General features: G+C 51.0%; 1 protein-coding gene across 2 annotated transcripts; it reads left to right on the top strand.

Moving 5' to 3' along the window:
- The first annotated feature begins 6,880 nt into the window (after nt 1-6,880).
- Nucleotides 6,881-20,119, top strand: POU3F1 (POU class 3 homeobox 1). Of its 2 annotated transcripts, XR_015279316.1 has the most exons (4): nt 6,881-8,156; nt 18,517-18,675; nt 18,902-18,957; nt 19,975-20,119. XR_015279316.1 is itself a non-coding variant. In XM_086863381.1 (1 exon), exon 1 carries the CDS (start codon nt 6,881-6,883, stop codon nt 7,994-7,996), a length of 1,116 nt encoding a protein of 371 aa, XP_086719507.1. In that variant the 3' UTR covers nt 7,997-8,471. The 2 variants fall into 2 exon arrangements, 1 of the variants encoding a protein (XP_086719507.1); XM_086863381.1 differs by lacking the exons at nt 18,517-18,675; nt 18,902-18,957; nt 19,975-20,119 and having other exon boundaries at nt 6,881-8,471.
- The last annotated feature ends 232 nt before the right edge of the window (nt 20,120-20,351 follow it).

Consider the following 20,351-nt stretch of genomic DNA (forward strand, 5'->3'; position numbering starts at 1 on the left):
ATGAATTCATCCAGTGTGGCTGGAAAGGTTTATCCCTTACAGCACCTGCTCCTCCCACCCAGTTCAATGCTGTTTGTTTGCACAAGAAAACACTGTCTTCCAGGTAAGAGCCTACACATCCAGCTATATTTGGATGTTTCCATGGTGCTCACCCCCCACAAGTGCTCTCTATGGGACTGAAGGAAGTACAGGTTAACAGAAGTATTTAAATGATTAATGAAATGGCCAAAGGGAGGGCAGAAATGCTGAGAAGCAACACATGAAGAGAAGTTACTGGGTGACTTGGTCAAAGATGAGCCTCAGAACTGGCCAGGTTTGATATTTTCATCACTGAGCTTGGCTCAAAAAGAGATGAAGAAATGTTTTGGTGGCATCATCATTACAAAAGAGCACTTAGTGAGATGCTGTCCCAGGCATTATCCTCTACCCCAGCTGCTCACCACTTCCATTTCTCTGGAGAGACCTCTGGGACCTGTAAAGTCACCAGCAGCTCTCTAGAGCTGAATCCCAGGTCCCTGTTCACTGTGAGAAGAACCAGGCTCGTGGGGTACTCGGTGTGCTGGGGTGAGGGCAGGGGGAAGCAGAGTTATCTGAAGGCTGGTGCCTGATTCCTGTTCTCCAGAAGCACATCATCACCTGAGAAGTTAATTTCATTAAAAATTTATGTTTTCCTTCCTTCTGAACTCACCTTCTGCCTCAGTTATCACAAAAGAGCTGATGAAAAGTCACCAAAAGTGAAACAATTATGACACTGTGACAGTTCAGGCAGAAGACAGGAAGGACTCTTGGTCTTGACAATAACCTGAATTATACCACTTTAAATCCATACTGGCAAAGCATAAATATATGGATTAGCACAAATATAGCAGATAAAAGCCTGAGGTAGAGAGTTTTAACAAGGCACAATTTGTAGTAACAACAAAATTACAGGGATTCTTCCCTTCCTCTCCCAACACTTGCACCTCAGCCTTGCCACAAAGAAGATTTTTGCCTCCCTGTTTCTCTGTATCTGTACATTTCTCAAAACATCTCAGTTTGGGAAGCCAACCTGGGAAGTGTGGCCTGTCAATATGGACAGACAGCTCTGGAACTGGGCATCATTAGAGTAACCAATGTGGAGTGGAACACCCATGTCCTACAGCGAATATGATTTGGAAATGTAAAAATGAACCATTCTCTGTACAATTCCCCATCCTCAGCAGTCAGTCTTTGCTGTGCTGGCTGCAGAGGAACAAGCACAAGAGAGCTCCTGAGTCTGACCAGGTGCAGGTGTGGGGATGCCTGAGATCCTGTTACTGCACTCCAGTAAAATAACAGCTGCTTCTGCTCCATGTTCGAGTTGATATTGGATTGACAAGATCAAGTGATGCCACAACCATAGACACCTCTATCTGCTGAATGCATAATCTTTCTTGGTGAACCCCCACCAAACTCACCCCCAGGTCTTATCTGTTCTAAACTGACTATTTATTCATGTGGTTGCTTTATGTAAACTGCAAAGATCTTCATTACATGGAAACCAAAAAGCTTCATTATTAAGGTGGAACTGAGCTGGGAACACACAGAGTGAAATTACCAACTTCCTGTGTTATTTTGGGAAGAAACACTTAGTGCCTCAGGCAGCTGGTGCTAAACCCTCCTGTTACCCCTGACCTGACTCAGGAATGAGTCTGGGTTTAAGGTGAAGATTTTTTCTGCCCATTATGCAGAGATAGGAGGGACTTCCCTGGGATGAAGGCAGCAGAGCTCTCCAGGGGTGGTGGGCAGGGACAGCAGCAGTAAAGAAGAAGAGGGGACACTGGACCCTGCCCTACCCCAGCAAAGCAGAAAAACCCCATTTGGCTTTTGGAGGAGGGCTGGGCCAGATGGGAAGAGGCCAGGGCGTGCAGCTGCACACCAGCTATCGCTCTCGTTTCTGCCTGCAGCACCAGCACAGCTGAATGACCAAACGGGACCTCTGGGCAGGGATGAGTTTTGTGCACACAAAACTCCACAGCACTTGAATGCTGGCATTCACTGAGGGTAAATACCAATAGTCATGTGCTGCCGTGTTCTCATTTATACTTTAAGTGCTAATCAAGAGGTGTGAAGCAAAAGACACACAGAGAATTCAGAATGGACAGGCAGCAAACGTATTTCTCTACAGCTGGAAATTAATTCTATTTTCCCTTTCTTACTTTTACTGAGTCTAATTCAGATTTTACCCAACCACCAGAATTTCAGAACTCGGGCTTCACCAGACAAGACTCGTAACATTTTATTCCTAAGCAGTGGGTAGCTGCAAAGACAAGGTAAAATTACAGAAGGAAAGAAATCAATCTCCAAAATTCACACTTCTGAATAACCAGCTTTTCAGAAGCAGCTTGTTTTCCACAGTAAAGAACAGCTTTTTTAAAATTCAAACCCTTCAGCAACATTAACATTCATACCCTCTTATCTCAAGGACAGCACCTCGACAGCAAAATGCCACGTCCATCACATGGGAATATCAGCAACTGTCCAGTCATCTTGAGTACAAATAAAGTGCACAACCCACCAGTTCTGTGTCCTATCAGCTGCTTTCTAAAGCTGCTACATACACCTTGAAACATGAGCAAAACTGTTTGTTTCATGGTGGTATTTCCTGGACATACAGGATGAACCAACATTGTATTTGTGGAGAATACAGGAAAGCCAGGAGAGCCATAAAGCCGCTGCAGCACCACACACGTGCTCCAAGTCATGCAGAGCCACTGGTGGAGATGTGCATGGATTCATGGCTGTGCACATGCACAAACCCTGCTGGAGGTGCAGTGGGGTGAGGAGAGCTGCTGGGTTATCCCTGCCTCCTCCTGCGTGTGATAATCCTGAAGGCTGTGGTGCATGTTGGTGGATGTGTGTGTACATCTTTTTCCCTTTGTTTTGTTTATTACTTTTAATCCCCTGGGGCATATCTGTGAGCTGAAGAACTTTAGAGCTGATATAGCTTTTTTAAGTGGGGATTATGTAAATGCATATTATGGGGCTTTCATAAATAGGGATTATTTGTCGACTACATTTGAGCGCTTCCTTTGGAACCATTAAGGTCTGTTGTGTAAACAGGAATTTAGTGACTGCCTAATCTAAATTTCATTGATTCAATAAAAGATTAAAACAGCATTTTTTGCATTCATTTTGGTCTCATGAGAACTTATTTCTGGACAATTTTCAAATAATTACAGGACTGTATATGACTGCAGCCTAATCATAGTGAGCATACCTCGCACATTTGTATTAACTGTTCTCTGTGATTTATTCTCTAGTTCCCTTCCTCTCTAGTTTTGTGGCTAAATTCACTGTTGTCCCAGCCACTAACTTGTTAACTGTCACTCACCAAATTAAGAATTCTGCACATTTAGATGAGCGAAGCAAAAATAAGGTTTTGCCAAAAAGTATAGCCACCTAAAAAGTTGTTAAAATTTCTGTGGTCTTAGATGCCCTAGATGAAAGACATTTAGGCAACATGAGAAAAATTCTGGGAAATGCTGCCTCTTCTCAGGGCAGTTTCACACTTACAGGCAGATTCTGCTTGGAGAATTGACTCCTGGCCCCCTCTCAGCTGGCAGTGCTGGTGTTTTTCCTTGATGCAGAAATGGTGCAGAGCCCCTGCTCCAGTGTTCGATCCACTTGTTCCAACTGGTGTCTGAGATGGGCCCAGACAGGAGCAGCAGCTGTTCCCTCAGTGCAGGAGGCCCAGCTGTGAGGCAGTTTCCCAGTGCCCAGATGTCCTGACAGGACCCAGCTCCTCCTCACAGACCATTCCCAAGCAATGCTGAGGCTCCCCGTTCCCTGGGGCTGCTCAGGGGAGCGGAGCACGTGCTGCATCGCCAGCAGGTCCCTGGCTGTGCACAGCAGCCCCAGCTCTGCTCCCTCCGTGCTGAGCCTCCTCGTTATTTCAGTCCTCCCACCAGCCTCAGATCCAGCTGCATTAGGCAGGTTCTGATGCTGTCACAGTCACACAGAGAATGAATCATATCGAACATTGCCCGTGGGGTTGTTTATTCCTTGAAGAGGGAATGGACTGCATGCCAATATCCCTGGCAAGGCTTAATGAAGGAACTAGCTTTTGCTAGGAAACCTGGATGCCCTCCTACAGGGATTTGCTGGATGGTATGGCTCTGAAAAGCTATGTAAAAATAAGAATAGATACAATAAAAAATATTTTTACAAAACGGGAAGACACTTTCAACGTAATGAAATCTTGGCAGGGTCTTTGAAGGTGCACAACTCCTCAGTCCCAGCCCTAAGTGGGGACAGGGGTACCAGGAAGGCAAATTTGCAGGTCTGGCACTTGAAGTTAGTGCTTATACAGGCATCTTCATCCTTCCTGTCCTCTTCACTTAGGGTCAGCACCCTCTCCTTTGCTTTTATCTCCTTCATGTTGTTTAATAGAAGAGAGAACTTTGCCACCTGACTCTGACTTCTGGAACTGGGAATCACTGAGGGAGGAGTTAAATGGGAATTTCACATTTTCCACTGCTGTTTGCTGTTCTCAGTTTTTAAATTCTACTTCTATTAAGCACAACAGGACCAAAGCACAATTGGTGCACAATGCCTCGGTTTACAAAGATCATTGGATCAAACATAAACCAGCACTACTGTGTAAACAGTCTGTGCTGGGGACCTTAGTTATCACACATAACATGTTTTCTCCTTGGATAATTTCTGAAACACAGAACAGATGAAAGTTTGAAATGCAATCCAGTCTTCAGCCTTTGGAAATGATTCATTCTATTAATGATTTACTGATTTATACACAGCTTATTTTGCATAAAGTTAAAGCTGGGCACATTTATTCATTGTGATTCCCTTAAAAATGGATATAAATATCAAAAGCAATTGGCTACCAAAAATTTTAATATTATAGCACTGCATCATGGAGAGTTGACATGAATATGAGTCTAGGTCAGAAAAAATACACAGAAAACGCTTAACCAAGTATGATATTTTACAGCATGGCACTGAATCATTTGAAAGGCCTCTATTCATTACATGCAGTGTGGGCAAAGGATTCCTCAGGAAAATAAGAAGGATAAATTATTGTCCTAATGAAATATGTTCCATGATCTATTGGAACACATCTCTCCTACAAAGTCCAGCCTTTCTCTAGGGCTGTATACCTGAAAAGAGACACTGGGTTCAGTGAAAGGACCTAATTACATGTAATTCCACAGCAAAAACTGCACGTGTGCAGTCCTAAACTTGTCCCCAAAGACAGTGGATAGCAGAGACTGCCAGCAGCAAGGTGTGTCACTCTCGTAGCTGCTCTTCCCATGATTCAGCAAAACAAGGCCCAGCAGCTCCCCAGGCCTGATGAGGACGATCCCTGACGGGATGCTGAGCTCTCACCACGGACCAGCACCAGCCCTGTGGCTGCAGGCCTGGCCCTGGGCTGCTGAAAAGCAGGAGCAGTTCCTGTGGGGCCGGGTGTTGCCACTGCAAGCCTGGAGGAGAGGGACCTCTCCAGCCCTGCGTGCTCCCACCCAGCCAGCTGCCCCAGAGCTGGCTGAACCGGGATGAGGGTCAGTGTGCCCCGAATCCGTGGTCACAGGGTGGATGTGGGCAGCACTTTGCAGCCCATGGCACTGTCACAGCCCACAGGGCCACCCCTGCCCAGGACAAGGTGCCAGTGGAGGCAGAGGTGGGCACTGCACCGTGCTGCACGTGTGCCAGCGTGGGGTGTTGCCCTGCTTGGCCCCCCCAAACCCAGAACTGGTTCTTCTGTCTGCCGGCTCCAATAGTCCCAGCACGCAGGGCTGGAGGACTCGGGTCCAAACCAGAGCTGTGGTACATCAAAATAACAAAGTGCCTCCAACACATAGGGAAGGGACGTGGCACACCTCACAAAAAGCCTTTCAGGAGGCTGCAGTTAATGTCCTTAACAGCTGCAAGCCACCCTGCCCAGCTGAGGAGAGTGCAGGGCATCTGTGTGCGGCCATTGACATGTTACACTCGTACACATATTGATCCGACGGTTCATTGTTCATCCAAGCCCTTGGCAAAGGTCACTGTCTCTGCTCCCATCTTACAGATGGAGCACAGAGACAGAGATTAATTTTTAGAAGTGATGAATGTTCCTGGTGCCCACCCTGATTCACTTTGGGCCTCAAGCCCCAGATGAAGTCTGGAGCTGGCTTAATTAAGACATCCCTTGCCCCTCTCCCAGCACTGCCAGACGTGTCTGTTTCTTGTTGTCACTGTCTTTTCCCACAAGTTCCTCCACCCTTTATCCTGTGCCAACCCTCAAACCGGCTCAGAGACTTGCCTCTGAGGCAGCATCCAAGACCCACATTTCCCATGACGCCCGAACAATCTCAGATCCTCATTTCTCGGCCCTTGCCGCTCTATCCCATGGAGCGTTTAGGAAGGAGCTCCCGCCTTTCCGGGTTCCAAGTTTACCAAAAATCTCAATCACGACTTTTACCGTCTCAAGTTGGTCTTGATGACCAGGCAGTCCGGTGCCGAAGCAGCAGCGGCCACCCCCGCACAGCGGCTGCAGGAGCCAGCGCTCCCCACCTGCCTCGCAGCAGCCGAAACGCAGCGGGCGCGGGGCCCATGCGGCCGCCGGCAGCTCGGCATGAATGAACCGCGCTCCTCCAATCAGCGGCCGCTCCGCCGCGGGCCGCCCCGCCCATCGCCCCCGCCGGCCAATCCCGTGGGCGGCGCCCGCCCGCCGCCGGCCAATGGCGAGCGGGGAGCGCGGGGCGGCGCCCCCCGCCGGCGGCGCCCTATGGCGGGGCGGCGCGCGCCACCCGCGGCGGCGGGCGGGCCAATGGGGCGCGGGGGCGGGGCGGGCGCGCGGCGGTCCCGCGCCCCGGCGCGCGGCTCTAAAGCGCGGCGCGGGCGGCGCGGCGCACACGCGATGGCCGCCGCCGCGCAGTACCTGCCGCGCTCCGCCGCGCTCATGCACCCCGACGGCGACCGCCTGCACCAGGGCACCACGTACCGCGAGGTGCAGAAGATGATGCACCACGAGTACCTGCAGGGTCTGGCCCCCGCCGCCGGGCACGCCGTCGGGCTGGCGCACCACCAGTGGCTGCCCAGCGCCGGCACGGACTGGGGCAGCGGTGGGGGCGGCGGGGGCGCGCACCTTCCGCCCGCCGAGCACGCCAAGGGCGGCCCGCCGGGGCCCCGCGAGGAGCTGTCCGCCGCCGCCTTCCATCACCGCCCGCACCTGGTGCACCAGCCGGCGGCGGGCGGCGCGGCGGGCGGCTGGGCGCAGGGCGGTGCGCACCACCTGCCGCCCATGTCACCGCCGTCGGGGCAGCCGCTGCTCTACGCGCAGCCCTACGCGGGCCTCAACGGGATGCTGGGCCCGCCGGCGCCGGCGCTGCACCACGGGCTGCGAGACCCGCTGGGCGCCGAGGAGGCGGGAGGCCACGAGCTGGCGGCATCGCCGCCGCCGCTGGGGCCGCCCGAGCCGTCGGACGAGGACGCGCCCAGCTCCGACGACCTGGAGCAGTTCGCCAAGCAGTTCAAGCAGCGGCGGATCAAGCTGGGCTTCACGCAGGCCGATGTGGGGCTGGCGCTGGGCACCCTGTACGGGAACGTCTTCTCGCAGACCACCATCTGCCGGTTCGAGGCGCTGCAGCTGAGCTTCAAGAACATGTGCAAGCTGAAGCCGCTGCTCAACAAGTGGCTGGAGGAGACGGACTCCAGCACGGGCAGCCCCACCAACCTGGACAAGATTGCGGCGCAGGGCCGGAAGCGCAAGAAGCGGACGTCCATCGAGGTGGGCGTCAAGGGCGCCCTGGAGAACCACTTCCTCAAGTGCCCCAAGCCCTCGGCGCACGAGATCACCTCCCTGGCGGACTCCCTGCAGCTGGAGAAAGAGGTGGTGCGGGTCTGGTTCTGCAACCGGCGGCAGAAGGAGAAGCGGATGACGCCGGCCGGGGTCCCGCATCCCCCCATGGAGGACGTTTACGCACAGGCGGACACTTCTCCGCTGCACCACGCGCTGCCCGGTGCCGTGCAGTGACTGTCCGGACCCCCGCGGCCCCGACGGCGGCGCGGCGGGCGCGGGCAGCGGGGGACGCGTTTTAATTTATTCTCAGACTGGCCCGGCCGCCCGCTCCGCGCCCCGCGCTCTATTTATTCGCCCGCCGGAGCCGCAGCGGCCGCCGCAGCAGTAGCCAAAGGTTTGCGATCTCTAATTTATTCCCTTCCTCGCGCGGCCGGGAGGCGGCGGCGCCCCCGGCTCGGCCCCTCCCGCTCTGCCCGGCCCGGCCCGCCCGGGGGGACGCTTCGAAACCATTTCCCGGCCCGTCTCTATTTATTTCTAACCGTGCGCGGAGCTCGCACCCTCCCGTTGGTGGGTTCAGTCCGGTCCATTCCCTGGGGTTTCGGTTTTTGTTTGTATCTCTTATTGCAAAACCAATGTAGACTGCGAGGGTACGTTTCTATTTATGTTATAGTAAATATTTTATTACTTACATAAACCATTTACCCAGGAACCGGTCTCGTGTCGTCTTTGCAGGCTCGGAGCGCGGCCGGGGGAGCGCGGCCGTCGGGGCCGGTGGTGCTGCCTTGGCCGAGGTCCCCTGCGGGAGCTCCGTTGCCGGTGGCCCCGGGGAGCTCCGTTGCCGGTGGCCCCGGGGAGCTCCGTTGCCGGTGGCCCCGGGGAGCTCCGTTGCCGGTGGCCCCGGGGAGCTCCGTTGCCGGTGGCCCCGGGGAGCTCCGTTGCCGGTGGCCCCGGGGAGCTCCGTTGCCGGTGGCCCCGGGGAGCTCCGTTGCCGGTGGCCCCGGGGAGCTCCGTTGCCGGTGGCCCCGGGAGCTCCGTTGCCGGTGGCCGCGGTGCCCGGCGGGGTTTGCCCGCCCGGTGAGGCACTTTCGGGCGAGCCGCTTCCCTGCGTGGATGCGCTGCCGTGTTCCCCGCACCTCCCGCCGTGTTTTACCGATGCGAACGTAGCTCCGAGAGCCCGGTGTGAACAGAAAACATCCCGCACACAACTTTCCTCCCCGCATATCTCGGGGTGAATACATGAACACCGGTGTTGATGAGTAGATTCCCTTCTACTCAAACCACAATCTCGCTTTTTCTGATGTCACCAGCTTTCCTTTTGGTGGTTTCATGCCCGAATGTTTTGTGGTTATGCCAAGAAAGGCTGAAAACAGAGTTTTTGCATTCTCAGTTCTTGGAAGAATGATCCTGCATCTCTACTTTAAACCTTCTCTTGCAGCACCAAGAAAAGTCGCATGTGAGGATTGTTTGCCTTTGCAGGTCCTTGGATTCCTGCGGTGTTTGTGTGTTGGGAGAACTTTTGAAATATGTTCCCGTACAGAGCTCTTGCACTGATTAAATACTTGATCGAAATCTGGTAGTAAAGGACCAAATTCTTCCTTTTTAGTTGGCAGAGAATTTACTGATGTTCTCAAACATCTGGCACTGGATGTTTTCCCCACTTTATTCAGTACGAATTATGTGCTGTGGAAACAGAAGCTTTAAAGGGGATTTTCTAGCGAAAGCGCTGCATTGCAATTCGTGTATAATTCTTTTTAATATATATAAAAATTTCTAACATGCCAAATGTAACTTACTCTTGAAAATTTATACTTGAAAATTCTTGTCTTCATTGCAGTTTGATTTTGTTGCATTTTTTGCCTTTGGTGGGGGTGTATTTTACTTGTCTAAGCAATATCATGTTTCCCATTGATAATGTTACAACTTCCTGCATTTTCAATGTTTCTTATAATGTAGCTATTCTCCATCAGCTAATACAAGATTATCAAGTACTCATTCAAAATTCTAGTAAACTGGTTTTTGAGATTTAAAAATAAAGTCACTTTGAGCAGTTATTTCCTCAAATACTCTGTAAAGAAATGGTTCACTTTGTGACACAAACAAGCTAGTGAATGCTGTGGGTTAGGGTATTAATAACTTCCCTTGGCATGAAGAGCATAATATGAAATCTCTCTTAAAGGGTTTAGTGTGCAGTGTGTGTTCTGTCAGCTTTTGCTACAGACTTAGCTTCCTTTTTTATAATGAGACTACTTTTTATAGAAGAGCAGAGAATGATAGGGCTGTTGTAGAGATTCTGAATTCAAAAAGTTTTGCTGTTTTTACTGAATATTTGCTAATTTCTAAACTAAGCAGGTGTAGTAGCTTAGATGATACACTCCAGTAAAAAAGTAAAGGAGGAGGATGATTTAAGGGTTTGAGTCGATGTATCATGACAGCATTTAAATTGATTTCCAAATCTGAGAATCTGTCCTTAGCTGTTACCTTGTGTGTTCCCCACACATGTACCATTGTTTCTAGTGTTTTGTCGTGCTGTAATTGCAGCCTTTGCTTAAGAATTTGTGTGACAGCCAGGCTTTAAGGGAAGAAGAAACAAAATCAAAACTGAACAAAAGAGGGGTTTTTTTTTGTTTGCATGTTTCTTAAAGAAAACAAACTCGTTTGCATTGAATGTTTAATTGTGCTGATTTTCTATAGTAGGAGACATTTCAGTAACCTCTTCATTCTGAACTAACCTGGATGGCAAACAGGATTTGTATTGATACTCAGAAGGGAAGGGTCAGTTTTCACATTGCGTTCTCCTAATGGATGAGATGTGCTGTGAGTGCTGGGGAGGATGAGCACCCTTGGGTTGTTCGCTGTGTCAGATTGGATAAGGCGCTGGCAGCCCCGCTGCATTAGCTCTTTCGTGCTGTTGAGCAGCAAAAATAAAATACTCTTGGTGTATTTCCTCTCTGCAGTGCCGCAGTGCTCAGCTGTTCTAAAAATCAAATGCCCCAAAGGTTTGCCTATCTCAGAATAACTTGTTAGTTTTCCTGGTCAGGGATTAAATAGCAATTACTGGAGGGAGATGTTTTATTTTTTTTGGTGGTTCTTTCTCACTAAGGTGAAAGTGTGACCTCATACTACTACATCAGTAGTAAAGCAAGAAAAGGTAGGACTGTGGTGTTGCTACATTAAAGAAAAGCAGATGTACAAATACTTAACAATGCTCAAAGTAAATAGTCAACAAACAAAGTAAGAAGTGTAGATAAGGAACAGAAGCACTGCCAGTGCAGTTTAGAGAGGGGTTTAGGTTGGTGCTGATGGGAAATCTTTGCTCTAAGCCAGGAGCACTCTGCTGCTGAGCAGTGCCTGGCCCAGCAGATGCCCTTCAGAGCTCTGCTTGGTTCTGTGGTGGCACCGGGCTCGCTGCTGTGCTTGGGGCAGATGCCATCCATCACCAGGGACTGGGTGATCTGCTTGCCTTGCCCGCAGTCCAGAGGGGCTGGTGGTGACCCAGGGTTCACATCTCGGACTGTTGAGGAGAGCTGAGGTGGTGACCAAAGGGGCTTTGGCCAGCCCTGGTGAGGCTCAGCCCTTCTCATGTACCTGAGCTGTGCTGTGCCACCCTTGCCCGGGCAAAGAGCCTGTCTGTGTGCTCCAGGAACATGGGAGGGCAGCTGTGCTTCCCAAATGCTGTCATCTTATAAATTGGTTATTGGTAATTTTAAGACATTGCTGTTTTCTGTAAGGCAGGCGATATTCAGTGGGGTATCACTTTTTCCCTTGTAAAAAGGTGGACAGCTCCTGATCACCTTTCATGCATGCTTAGGAGAAGGTCATAGTGTTCCAGTATCCAATTTCTTCCAGATTTCTTGTCTTAGACTATTATTGCTGCCACTTGCAGGAGCAAGGAATTCTTGCTGTATAACAACTGCAGAAGTGACTACAGCACAGCAGTTTGCCTGGCGATGCACAGTCACTCATAATTAGTAATGCCATGTTCATCTTATGCTTTCCACTGAATCTGGTCTCTTCTGATGGCTGCCCAGCCAGAGCTGTGCCTGATCCCAGAACAGTCCTGCGATGCAACTGGCTCCTAATGAGCTAAGGCAGCAGCTGAAATACTATATAATCTCTTTACATGAAAATTCGGAGCATCAGCATTACCACCACCATAGAGTCTTATTCCCAATTTTGCCCACTCCTGCTTGCTCTCTCCCCTAGAAGGAGAGATTTCAATACCATCAGGTTAAGCAAATCTTGTAATTCTGTGCTAACGTTTGCATATATTCTAATTTTATGCCAATTCTACCGTTGGTTGTTTGGAGCTGGATCAGCTCCGGGACAGCTCAGAGTTGTCATTTCGCAGGTACTGGAAGCAGACTTGGGTCCTGCCCCAGGGCAGAACTCCACAACTCTGGAATTACTTCTCCTTAGCTGCCTTGTGTTTTTTCCTACAGTTGGGTTGTTTGAAACAAGCACGTCCTGGCTGCTGACTGGGAGCTGGTGCTTGCCCGTGTGTGAGGACGGGCACTCGCTGGCTGCGGCTCCCGTGGGTTCTCTGCCTGTTGCCAGAGCCTGCTGTCCTCTTCTCCTCGAGCAGATCAGCCCCAGCAGGGGCAGGAGCAAGCTGAGGTGGTGTGGGGCGTGCTTTGGTTTTGTTTTAAAATGCTAAACGTCCATAGATGACGGTGCCTGGTCTCGCTAAGTTTAATATTGCTGCTCAGGGATGCCCAGTGGACTTTCCTGAAAGGGGCAGCTCCAGAGAACAGGTTTTCTGCAGGCTTCCACCAGCAGCATCCCCGTTCTGAACGTCTGTGCCTACAGAGGAAACACCCAGAGACGGAGCTGGTTAAAGCCTCTCATGGGAACCACCATTGCCAGGTTTTTGCCAGGCTGATTTATGAGCATCCAGCTTTGCTCCCACTTGTGATTTGTTGTGAGTGCAGCTGTGCACATGTGTACGGCTGCACTTCCTCAGGTGTTCTCCTCTGTCCTTGAAGGAAGTAGAAGTTCCCCCCATGGTTCCAGTTTGGGCTGACAGGACCCAGTGTCTGCGCCGTGCGCGGGGATTGCGAGTTGCAAAGGCTGTGTTAAAGCATGTGATGCTGCACACACCATGTAATGTGCATGTTAGAACAGACCTTATGAATATTTCATATTCCTTGATACCACTTTATTTTGGGGCAAATTGAGCGTTATTTCGTGTAAGCTTTGCAAAGGTTGTGTTGTTTCCCTGGCTCATACGCTGCTGAGAGCACTCGCTGCAGCAGAGGATGCTTTTCATGCCACTTCAAAGATGTTTCTTTATTTTCCTTTTTCTCACCTTTCCTCTGGAGCGTTCTGCCTGATCGAGACGTTTGTGCAGCACCAGCAGCATCCAGGAGCTGTTTCCTTGTGGACATTGGCTTCTCTCAGCTCCACAGGGGCAATCAATCTGCCTTCCATCACTGTACCAGATTCTCTAGGGCCAAAACTCTCAGCAGCTACCACAGCCACAGAGCAGTATTTCCTACAGAATGTTTCCAGGCTGGCTGTTCTGTCAGCATGTTTAAGGTGGATGGCTCACTGAAGCTGCTCAGCTCTGTCTCAGGAGCTGCACCCCAAAGAGCCGTGTCCTTCAGAGTAAATCAATGAACAAGTGCACAAAAATCTTCTTGCAAATATCACTTATATGCACAAGAGGAGTTGGATGCTCCGTGGAAATGCCAGCTCTGCAGTCAACAATCAGTAGAAGGTATGAGAGAGCCAGTGGGCAAATGGACATCTTTAGATTTTACTGTACTTTTTTTGGGTTTGGTTGGTTTTGGGGTTTTTTTTGTTTGGTTTTGAAGGGTTTTTTTGAGAAAATCTGTCTTGTGATTTTTATTACTTAGAGCTCACTGTGTATCAGTACCTCTCAGTCATACTAAAGGCTATGCAACTGAGATTATGCTGGATCATAAATTTGTAGCCAGACAAAACTCTAGGAAATGAATTTACACATTTGCATCTTCTGCAGTGATTTGTAGGATAAAGAGTCAGGCTATTGCATTGGATATCTTTATGTTCGGAGATGTTTTAAATAAATAACTAGTTTTAAATTGGAGATGTTTTTTCAGTCATGTTTAAGACTAACCTGATTACAAACCAACAGGATGGGCAGTGAGGGAGTTCTAGTACACAAGGGTGATTATGAGATCTACTACAATACTGGATTTCCTCTAAAATTCTATCAGAGCTCCTGGATTTTACTCCCAGTTCACTTTCTTAAGAACTATGAGAAACCTTTAGGATTTCTTTCCCCCAGCATTCTTACTCCTCATGAAGTGATGCCATAGAAGATGACATTAAGTTGCAAGGGTTAATTTACATGGATTGCTGAGCCTCCTCAGCAAGAGGAGCTGCAGCAGTGTGAGATGCAGAGGGATCTCTCAGTCCCTGTGCTGGGAAGAGCATTCGGGTGTGCTGGGCAGAGCTGTGCTGCAGGGACCGAACATCGCTGCCCTGCTTCCAGCCGTGTGGGTACATTCCTGATCTGGTAAAAGTGCTCCTGACCCTGCTGCCCAGGGCTGTGGAGAGCAGGACAGGCTGTTTTGTGATGAGGATAAGTGCTGTGGAAGGGCATCACCCACTGTTGGAACGCTCCCCGTCGGCCGTGTCATCGCTCCCGGCTGACTCACAGCGGCGCGGGGTTATTTTTACGCACATGGCCTGTGGCATGGACCTGGCAGAGCTCTCTGGAGGAGCAATGGCATGCTGGGGTGTTGGACATTGTCCCCTGTCCTCATTCCTGCCAGGTGGGGGTCAGGGTGCGGCTCTGGATTTCTCTTCTTTGGGATTAAGTCCACATCCTGTCTGCCTCTGTGTCCTCTGCAGAGCTGGAGGTGCCAGGAGCTTGGGAATGCTCAGTGCTCAGGACAGTTCTCTTGATGCTTTTTCCCCTGATGTGGGCTTGGGTGTCAGAGCATTTGGGAGCAAAGGGATGAAAAATGCCAAACCTGACCTCAGGTCCTGCTCCCCTTGCTGAGCCCAGGTCTGTGCTGGCAGGATGGGCACGGAGGCTCAGAGGGTGACTAAAAGCTAAAAGCTGCCTGTCCCAGAGCACTCCCTGTTCTCCACCTTCTGCTCTGCCCCCAGGAGGGCTCTCAGCTCCCCAGCCCTGGCCTTGCAGGCTGGCCCAGCCTTGCTGGTGTTGGGGACAGACACAGGTCAACGTCATTAAAAGGTAGAGAATTGAATCAATATCTGGAGCGTTTGATATTCTGCCTAGCGGAACACTTGTTATGTCTTTAATTACTATTTCTAAAAGCACCGTGGAATGGAAAGCAAAAGGCAGAAATAAATAGCAAGGGGTGATCAATTGGGCGTGAAACCCTTGTTATTGATCACCTTTAACCTCTGCTTAAACTAATGACAGAGCTACCATTTAACTGTCCCCAGGCACAAAGCACATCAATTGTATGAGTGCCACATAAATCATGGTGGGCTGCAGCACGTTGTGAGTGGTCCCTGGGGCCAGGCTGGCCGTGGGGAGGGCAGGGGGGCACTGCCAGGGGAGCACCTGCTGCAGGAGTGACCACAGGTGAGATGCTGCTCTGGTGTTCTGCACAAAAAAGGCTCCTGGCAGCAAAGCTCTGAGGGCAGTGCAGGGCTGAAGAAATGGCAGTATTTCCCCTCCATGCCTCTTTCCCCATGGAGATAAAAGAAGATTTATGCTGCTGAGGATCCCCTTGATGCCTGCTCCTAACCTCCACGTGCCATGGCTGGGGCAGCACTACTGAGGCTGGGTGAGTTTGCAGGAAGGACAGAGAGGACTCAAAACAACAATCCTGTGTCAGCAAGTGTTGGAAGCAGCAGTTTGGGGAGGCAGTGACATAAAAACAGAAAGAATCACCTTTTCCCATGTGTCTTCAAGTGGCTTCCTTATCAGCTGTGCTGGAATTGCCTATGCTGCTTGTTATAGGGGTAAAAAAAGGAAAAATCAAGATGTGCAATGGGCAACAGAGTGAAGCCAGCATAGCCTTGCAAGATAACAACAATAATATTCATTAACATTCAATCTACAAATTATCCCTTGAAACCCTGGCCTGGAAATTTGCCAATTTTCAGTACATGACAATGTTGTCTAATATGTTTCCAGCGCAAGAGCATTTCCAAGGCTGTGCTGGATATGTGGCATCAAAAAACCATCAGCTGAATATCCTACCCTGCCCAGGGCAAGGGCTGTGCCTGCCTTTTGAGGGGAGTGTTTAAGACAGGATGCCTGTTCTGCAAATTCAGTTCCCCAAAGAATTAGGAGGTGATCTTTTTCTTGATGTTCCCTACTCTAGATGTTAGTGAAAACAGAGGGCTTTTAGGGTAGCTTTCAAAAAGCTGTTTGTTCCCAGAGTGTTTAGGAAGCATTTGCACTGAGCCCTGGGAAGGAAAAGGGCAGCAGGGGTCCCACTGAGCACTGTGTCTGTCTGTTCATCCCTCTTGGAATGCTCTCAGGATAATTCCTGTCTCTGCAGGAATGAGGGAAAGATCCTGTCTCATCTGCTGTTACATGGGCTGCATGATGCTGAGCACACATTTGGCCCACACCTGGCGTGGCTGTGCACATCCCTGGAGGATTTTCTCAGGAGACCCTGGGCTAATAAGCATTTTGCCTTTGTGCTGCCATCTTTAAAAAGATTTCTACTGAAATCTTAAAAATCATTTGGGTGTACTCATCCATCAGCCACTGGAAACATTATTGATAATACAATCATTCCTTTTTTGGTCACTCTGTTTCACTTTTTTTTTTCCCTGCTGAAGATCCTGTAATTTGTCAGTGCTGGAAGGTTGAGAGATGATTGGAATCTGCCCAGGTGCAGCACAGGAGCCTTGCAAAGGCAGCCCAGGGAGGGGAGGCCTCCTGCATCCCTCTACACCCACACTGAGAGGTGCAGCTGAGGGAAGTGTGACACAGCCCTGGGGAGACAGCAGGCTTAACATCTGAAGCTCTGCTCTGGCCAGACTGGGGTTGTGGTGTGTGCCAGGGGATCCCCCTCTGGGGTACCACCAGTTTGGGTCTCTGAAGCACCTTGTCCCCTCAGCTCTGGGCACTTCACAGTGACCTGAATGATCTGGGGATTCCCAGGTGTGGCTGCTGGCCCCAGTGACATGGTGGGAGAAGAGTGAGCCAGCAGAACTCCTGCTGCATTGTCCCCACAGCCTGCAGGGGTGGTGACTCCACTGCTGCCCTGGGCAGCCTGTGTTGATAAAGGCTGAGCTGCTGCTCCTCTGTGACGGAATAAGCCATGGGTGCCACAAACTTCCATTTTCCAGGGGCTTCTAAGGCTTGGGAATCTCAGAGCAGAGAGAAATCCCACAGAACCTGCACTGGGCCCTGCTTCTGCTGTGCAGGGTTCACCTGGATGCTTGTGGAAGGCACCAGAGGCTGCAGCCCCTGCACAGTGAGCAGCTGCTGGTCTGGCAGAGAGGGTGTCTCAGTGCTCAATAAAATCTTCCATGTCAGTGCAGAGGGGCAGAGCTCCCCACTGACAGCAGCTGCACTGAGAGCTTGGCATGGATTTGCATAGATGAAATGATTTCTCCTGCCATTCATTCAGTCTCTCTGTCTGCCAGCTTCCCTGCTCCTCTCTGGAATCTGAAGTCCACACAGGGAGCATTCAGCTGGCCACGAGCTCTTTACTGAGCGTTGCTTTGCACAGATGTCCCCAAGCAATGCCATGAATTGTTGCTCTATAGTCACTAAGCTGTTTGGGAAAACATTTCAGATAACTGTCCTACGCATTGGGGTGACTGAATTGATGGCATTTGAATGGTCAAAAAGATAGTGTGAATTGGAAACAATGCTGTCCCTGTCACAGGCAGCAGGAGAATTCCAGCTGGTATTTTCATTGTTAATGATCAAACCCAGAGCACTGTGTGGCCTTAATACCTTGGAAGGGGCTGCAGAAATGCACAAACCAGCCTGTCACTTCCCCTTCTGGATTTTCCAAATGCCAGGGAAGGAATGCTTTTAAAATTGTCTTTCAGAGCTCCACAAGTGACACTGTAGCTCGGCTGTGGGGAGGGGAGGAAAGGGACGACAGTTGTGGCAGAGAACTCTGGTGGTCGCCGAGTTCGGGATCTCCCCCACCTTTGGGTGGCAAGGCAGCACCTCTGCCCTCAAAGGTGGGAGCAAACAGCCAGTGGTGCATCCCACACAGCAGGCAATGCTCCTGGAGGTGTTTGGCAGTCAGGAGAGCTTTGCTGCATCTGGGCTTGGCAGAGCACAGCCACCCTGGCCATACATCATCCGCAGGAGCGGGCACTTGGGTAGCACATTAGAATAATACATCATTAGAGTGCTGTTGCTATGGTGATGTATTAGGGCAATACATCATTAGGTACCTTCCACTGATGATGTATTACTCCAAACATGGCTCCTGCCAGCACCAGCACAAGGACCACAGGGGAAGTCTTGTCTTTTTGCAGAAACTTTACCCTTCCTCTAAGGAAAAAAAGCTGAGAGTGGTGGCTTCACTGAGGAGACGCAGGGCAGGGGCTGGCCCCTCTCTCCTGAGCCTCTTTACTGTGTGACTTGCTCCATGCTGAGCCTCGTGCTCTTTTCTGGAGACCCAGCACCTGCATTTTAGTGTGTGTGGGCAGAAGGATCTGCCAGTGCTGCTGGGCAGAGGGACCTGTGCGAGCCCTGCCTGAGCCAGAGGCTCTGAGGCATTTGTGGGTGCATCCTGTGGGGCTGCTGGGGGGCTGGCCCTGCTGGGACCCTCCTGTGAGGGAACTCGTCCTCTCCTGTTCCCCAGGTAGCCAAAAGTGCTGGTGCCAGCTGTGCTGCCCGTGGCAGAGGAGACAGATGCACCCAAAAAGGAGCCCGTGGCTGCTGCTGCTCACCTTCCCACAAGCCTTGCTCTTCCCCTCAGCCCTGGGGGACCCTGGCTCTAGCCTGCAATGAAACCAAAAAGGTGAGCCCAGGAGAAGTTCCAGCCAGCTGGGTCCTCAGCATCCCTGGGGTCTTTGCAGGGCTGTACTCTTTTCAGCTCAGTGGGCTAAATAAATTGCTTCAGAGAGCAGATTGGGAAAGGAGATTTCTTTCACTGCAAAGTATGTTGTGTGCATCAGATATAATTTGATTTTAATTAGTGGACAGGAAAGCAGCATAGTTAATAAAGTATGCACTGCCTTTTGCAGGGATGCCAGTCTTGAATTCCTAGAAAATCCAATCAAATCAGAAAGACCAGTGCAAGGTGAGCCAAGGCTGAGCACATCTGGGCAGGGGCATTGTAAACAGAGTCCCAGGAGAGATCCCTGTCCCCTGTGCTATCCCACACTCAGGATCACAGCAGAAAAGCAGTTTGTGGAGCTCGTGCTGTTATTTGGAGTGGAGATGCCCCAGCAGCCTCAGACAGTGTTGTGTGCCAGCTTCATCCAGGGATTTCAGCTGGCTGCCCTGCCTGCTCTCAGCTCAGGCATGGGCAAAGCTGCCCATTGCTTCCCTCCCTGTCTTTCCTGCACCTGGAGGGACCTCAGTGCCTGTCAAACTTCCCTCGTAGGGCACAGCTGTGGCAGGGATGCTCCTGCATCTTCCCGTCTCCAGCACTGCTCAGGGGATGCAGGTTCACGAGCAGCCCTGGATGCAGCTGCTGCTACACAGAAGCTTGTGTTTGGGCAGCAGGTCTGGGCTCCGTTCCCAGCAGTGTGGGCTCGTGGTTAGACCACTTAAGAGCCAGGCTGCCCCCACATCACCCTGCAGATGCACACTTCCTTCCCCTGAAATCTCTGTGGGAGCAGAGCCTGCCCACTGAGGGCAGAAGGGCAAGAATAAGAGGTTGGTTGTGTGGGCTTGAAGAATGAAATAATATCCCCTGGAACTGCCCTGCTGCTGGTTCCCAATCACCAGAAGGTGTGAGAGGCTTTAGGAGAGCGAGTGTCTGTGTCTGCCCGTGATGCCAATGCTTTTAAGGGTTCAGCACGCTGCCCTGCTCACCATCAAGCCAAGGCTGCTTTTAGCTCCTCAATCAATTGGATTCAATGAAGTGATAACGTGAGCTCAGGATCACAGATCCCCCCTCAGCAAATTATCCCCAGGTAGTGCAGAGAGGTTTGTGTGTCCTGGGCAGGAGCTGGGGTGTGAAGCACTGCTGAACCCTCTGCTGAGCCTCTCCTGGGAGAGCCCACCCAGCACCGCTGTCCCTGGCAGGAGCAGCCCCTGGGAGGCCGAGGTAGGGTTATTTAAATCGCTGTTTTCACTCTGTTCCCACCAGGAGACTCAGCTAGCACCCAGCCTGACACATCTGGGAGCGACTGCTCTAGGGAGGCTGTGGGCATCTGAGAGAAGCAGAGCTGCCTGTGCCGCTCTGCCCTGCTCCACGGCCGTGGGGTGTGCAGGGCTCTCTGAGGCCAGACCTGGCTCTGAGGGATGTCAGACATCAATAAACATCACTGTCAAAAAGGACAGGAAAAGGTTATTTATCAGAAAACAGGCCGAAAAGTAGGATTGCAGCGGTGGTGACACATGCTGCGGCCACGCTGCCGGGGCTGCATCCGTGGTGGCTCAGAGGGGTCAGAGCTGCAGTGCCAGGGCTCAGCTCAGCAGCCCCGTGCTGTGCCCGTGGTGCCACCAGTCTGACAGCAGCCCAGT

Source organism: Cyanistes caeruleus, chromosome 26 (assembly GCF_971803275.1).
Source record: "Cyanistes caeruleus chromosome 26, bCyaCae1.hap1.1, whole genome shotgun sequence".
NCBI lineage: Eukaryota > Metazoa > Chordata > Aves > Passeriformes > Paridae > Cyanistes > Cyanistes caeruleus.

Bases quoted from the DNA above. Each gene is read 5' to 3' on its own strand.
- POU3F1 (XM_086863381.1), top strand. From the start codon at position 6,881: ATGGCCGCCGCCGCGCAGTACCTGCCGCGCTCCGCCGCGCTCATGCAC.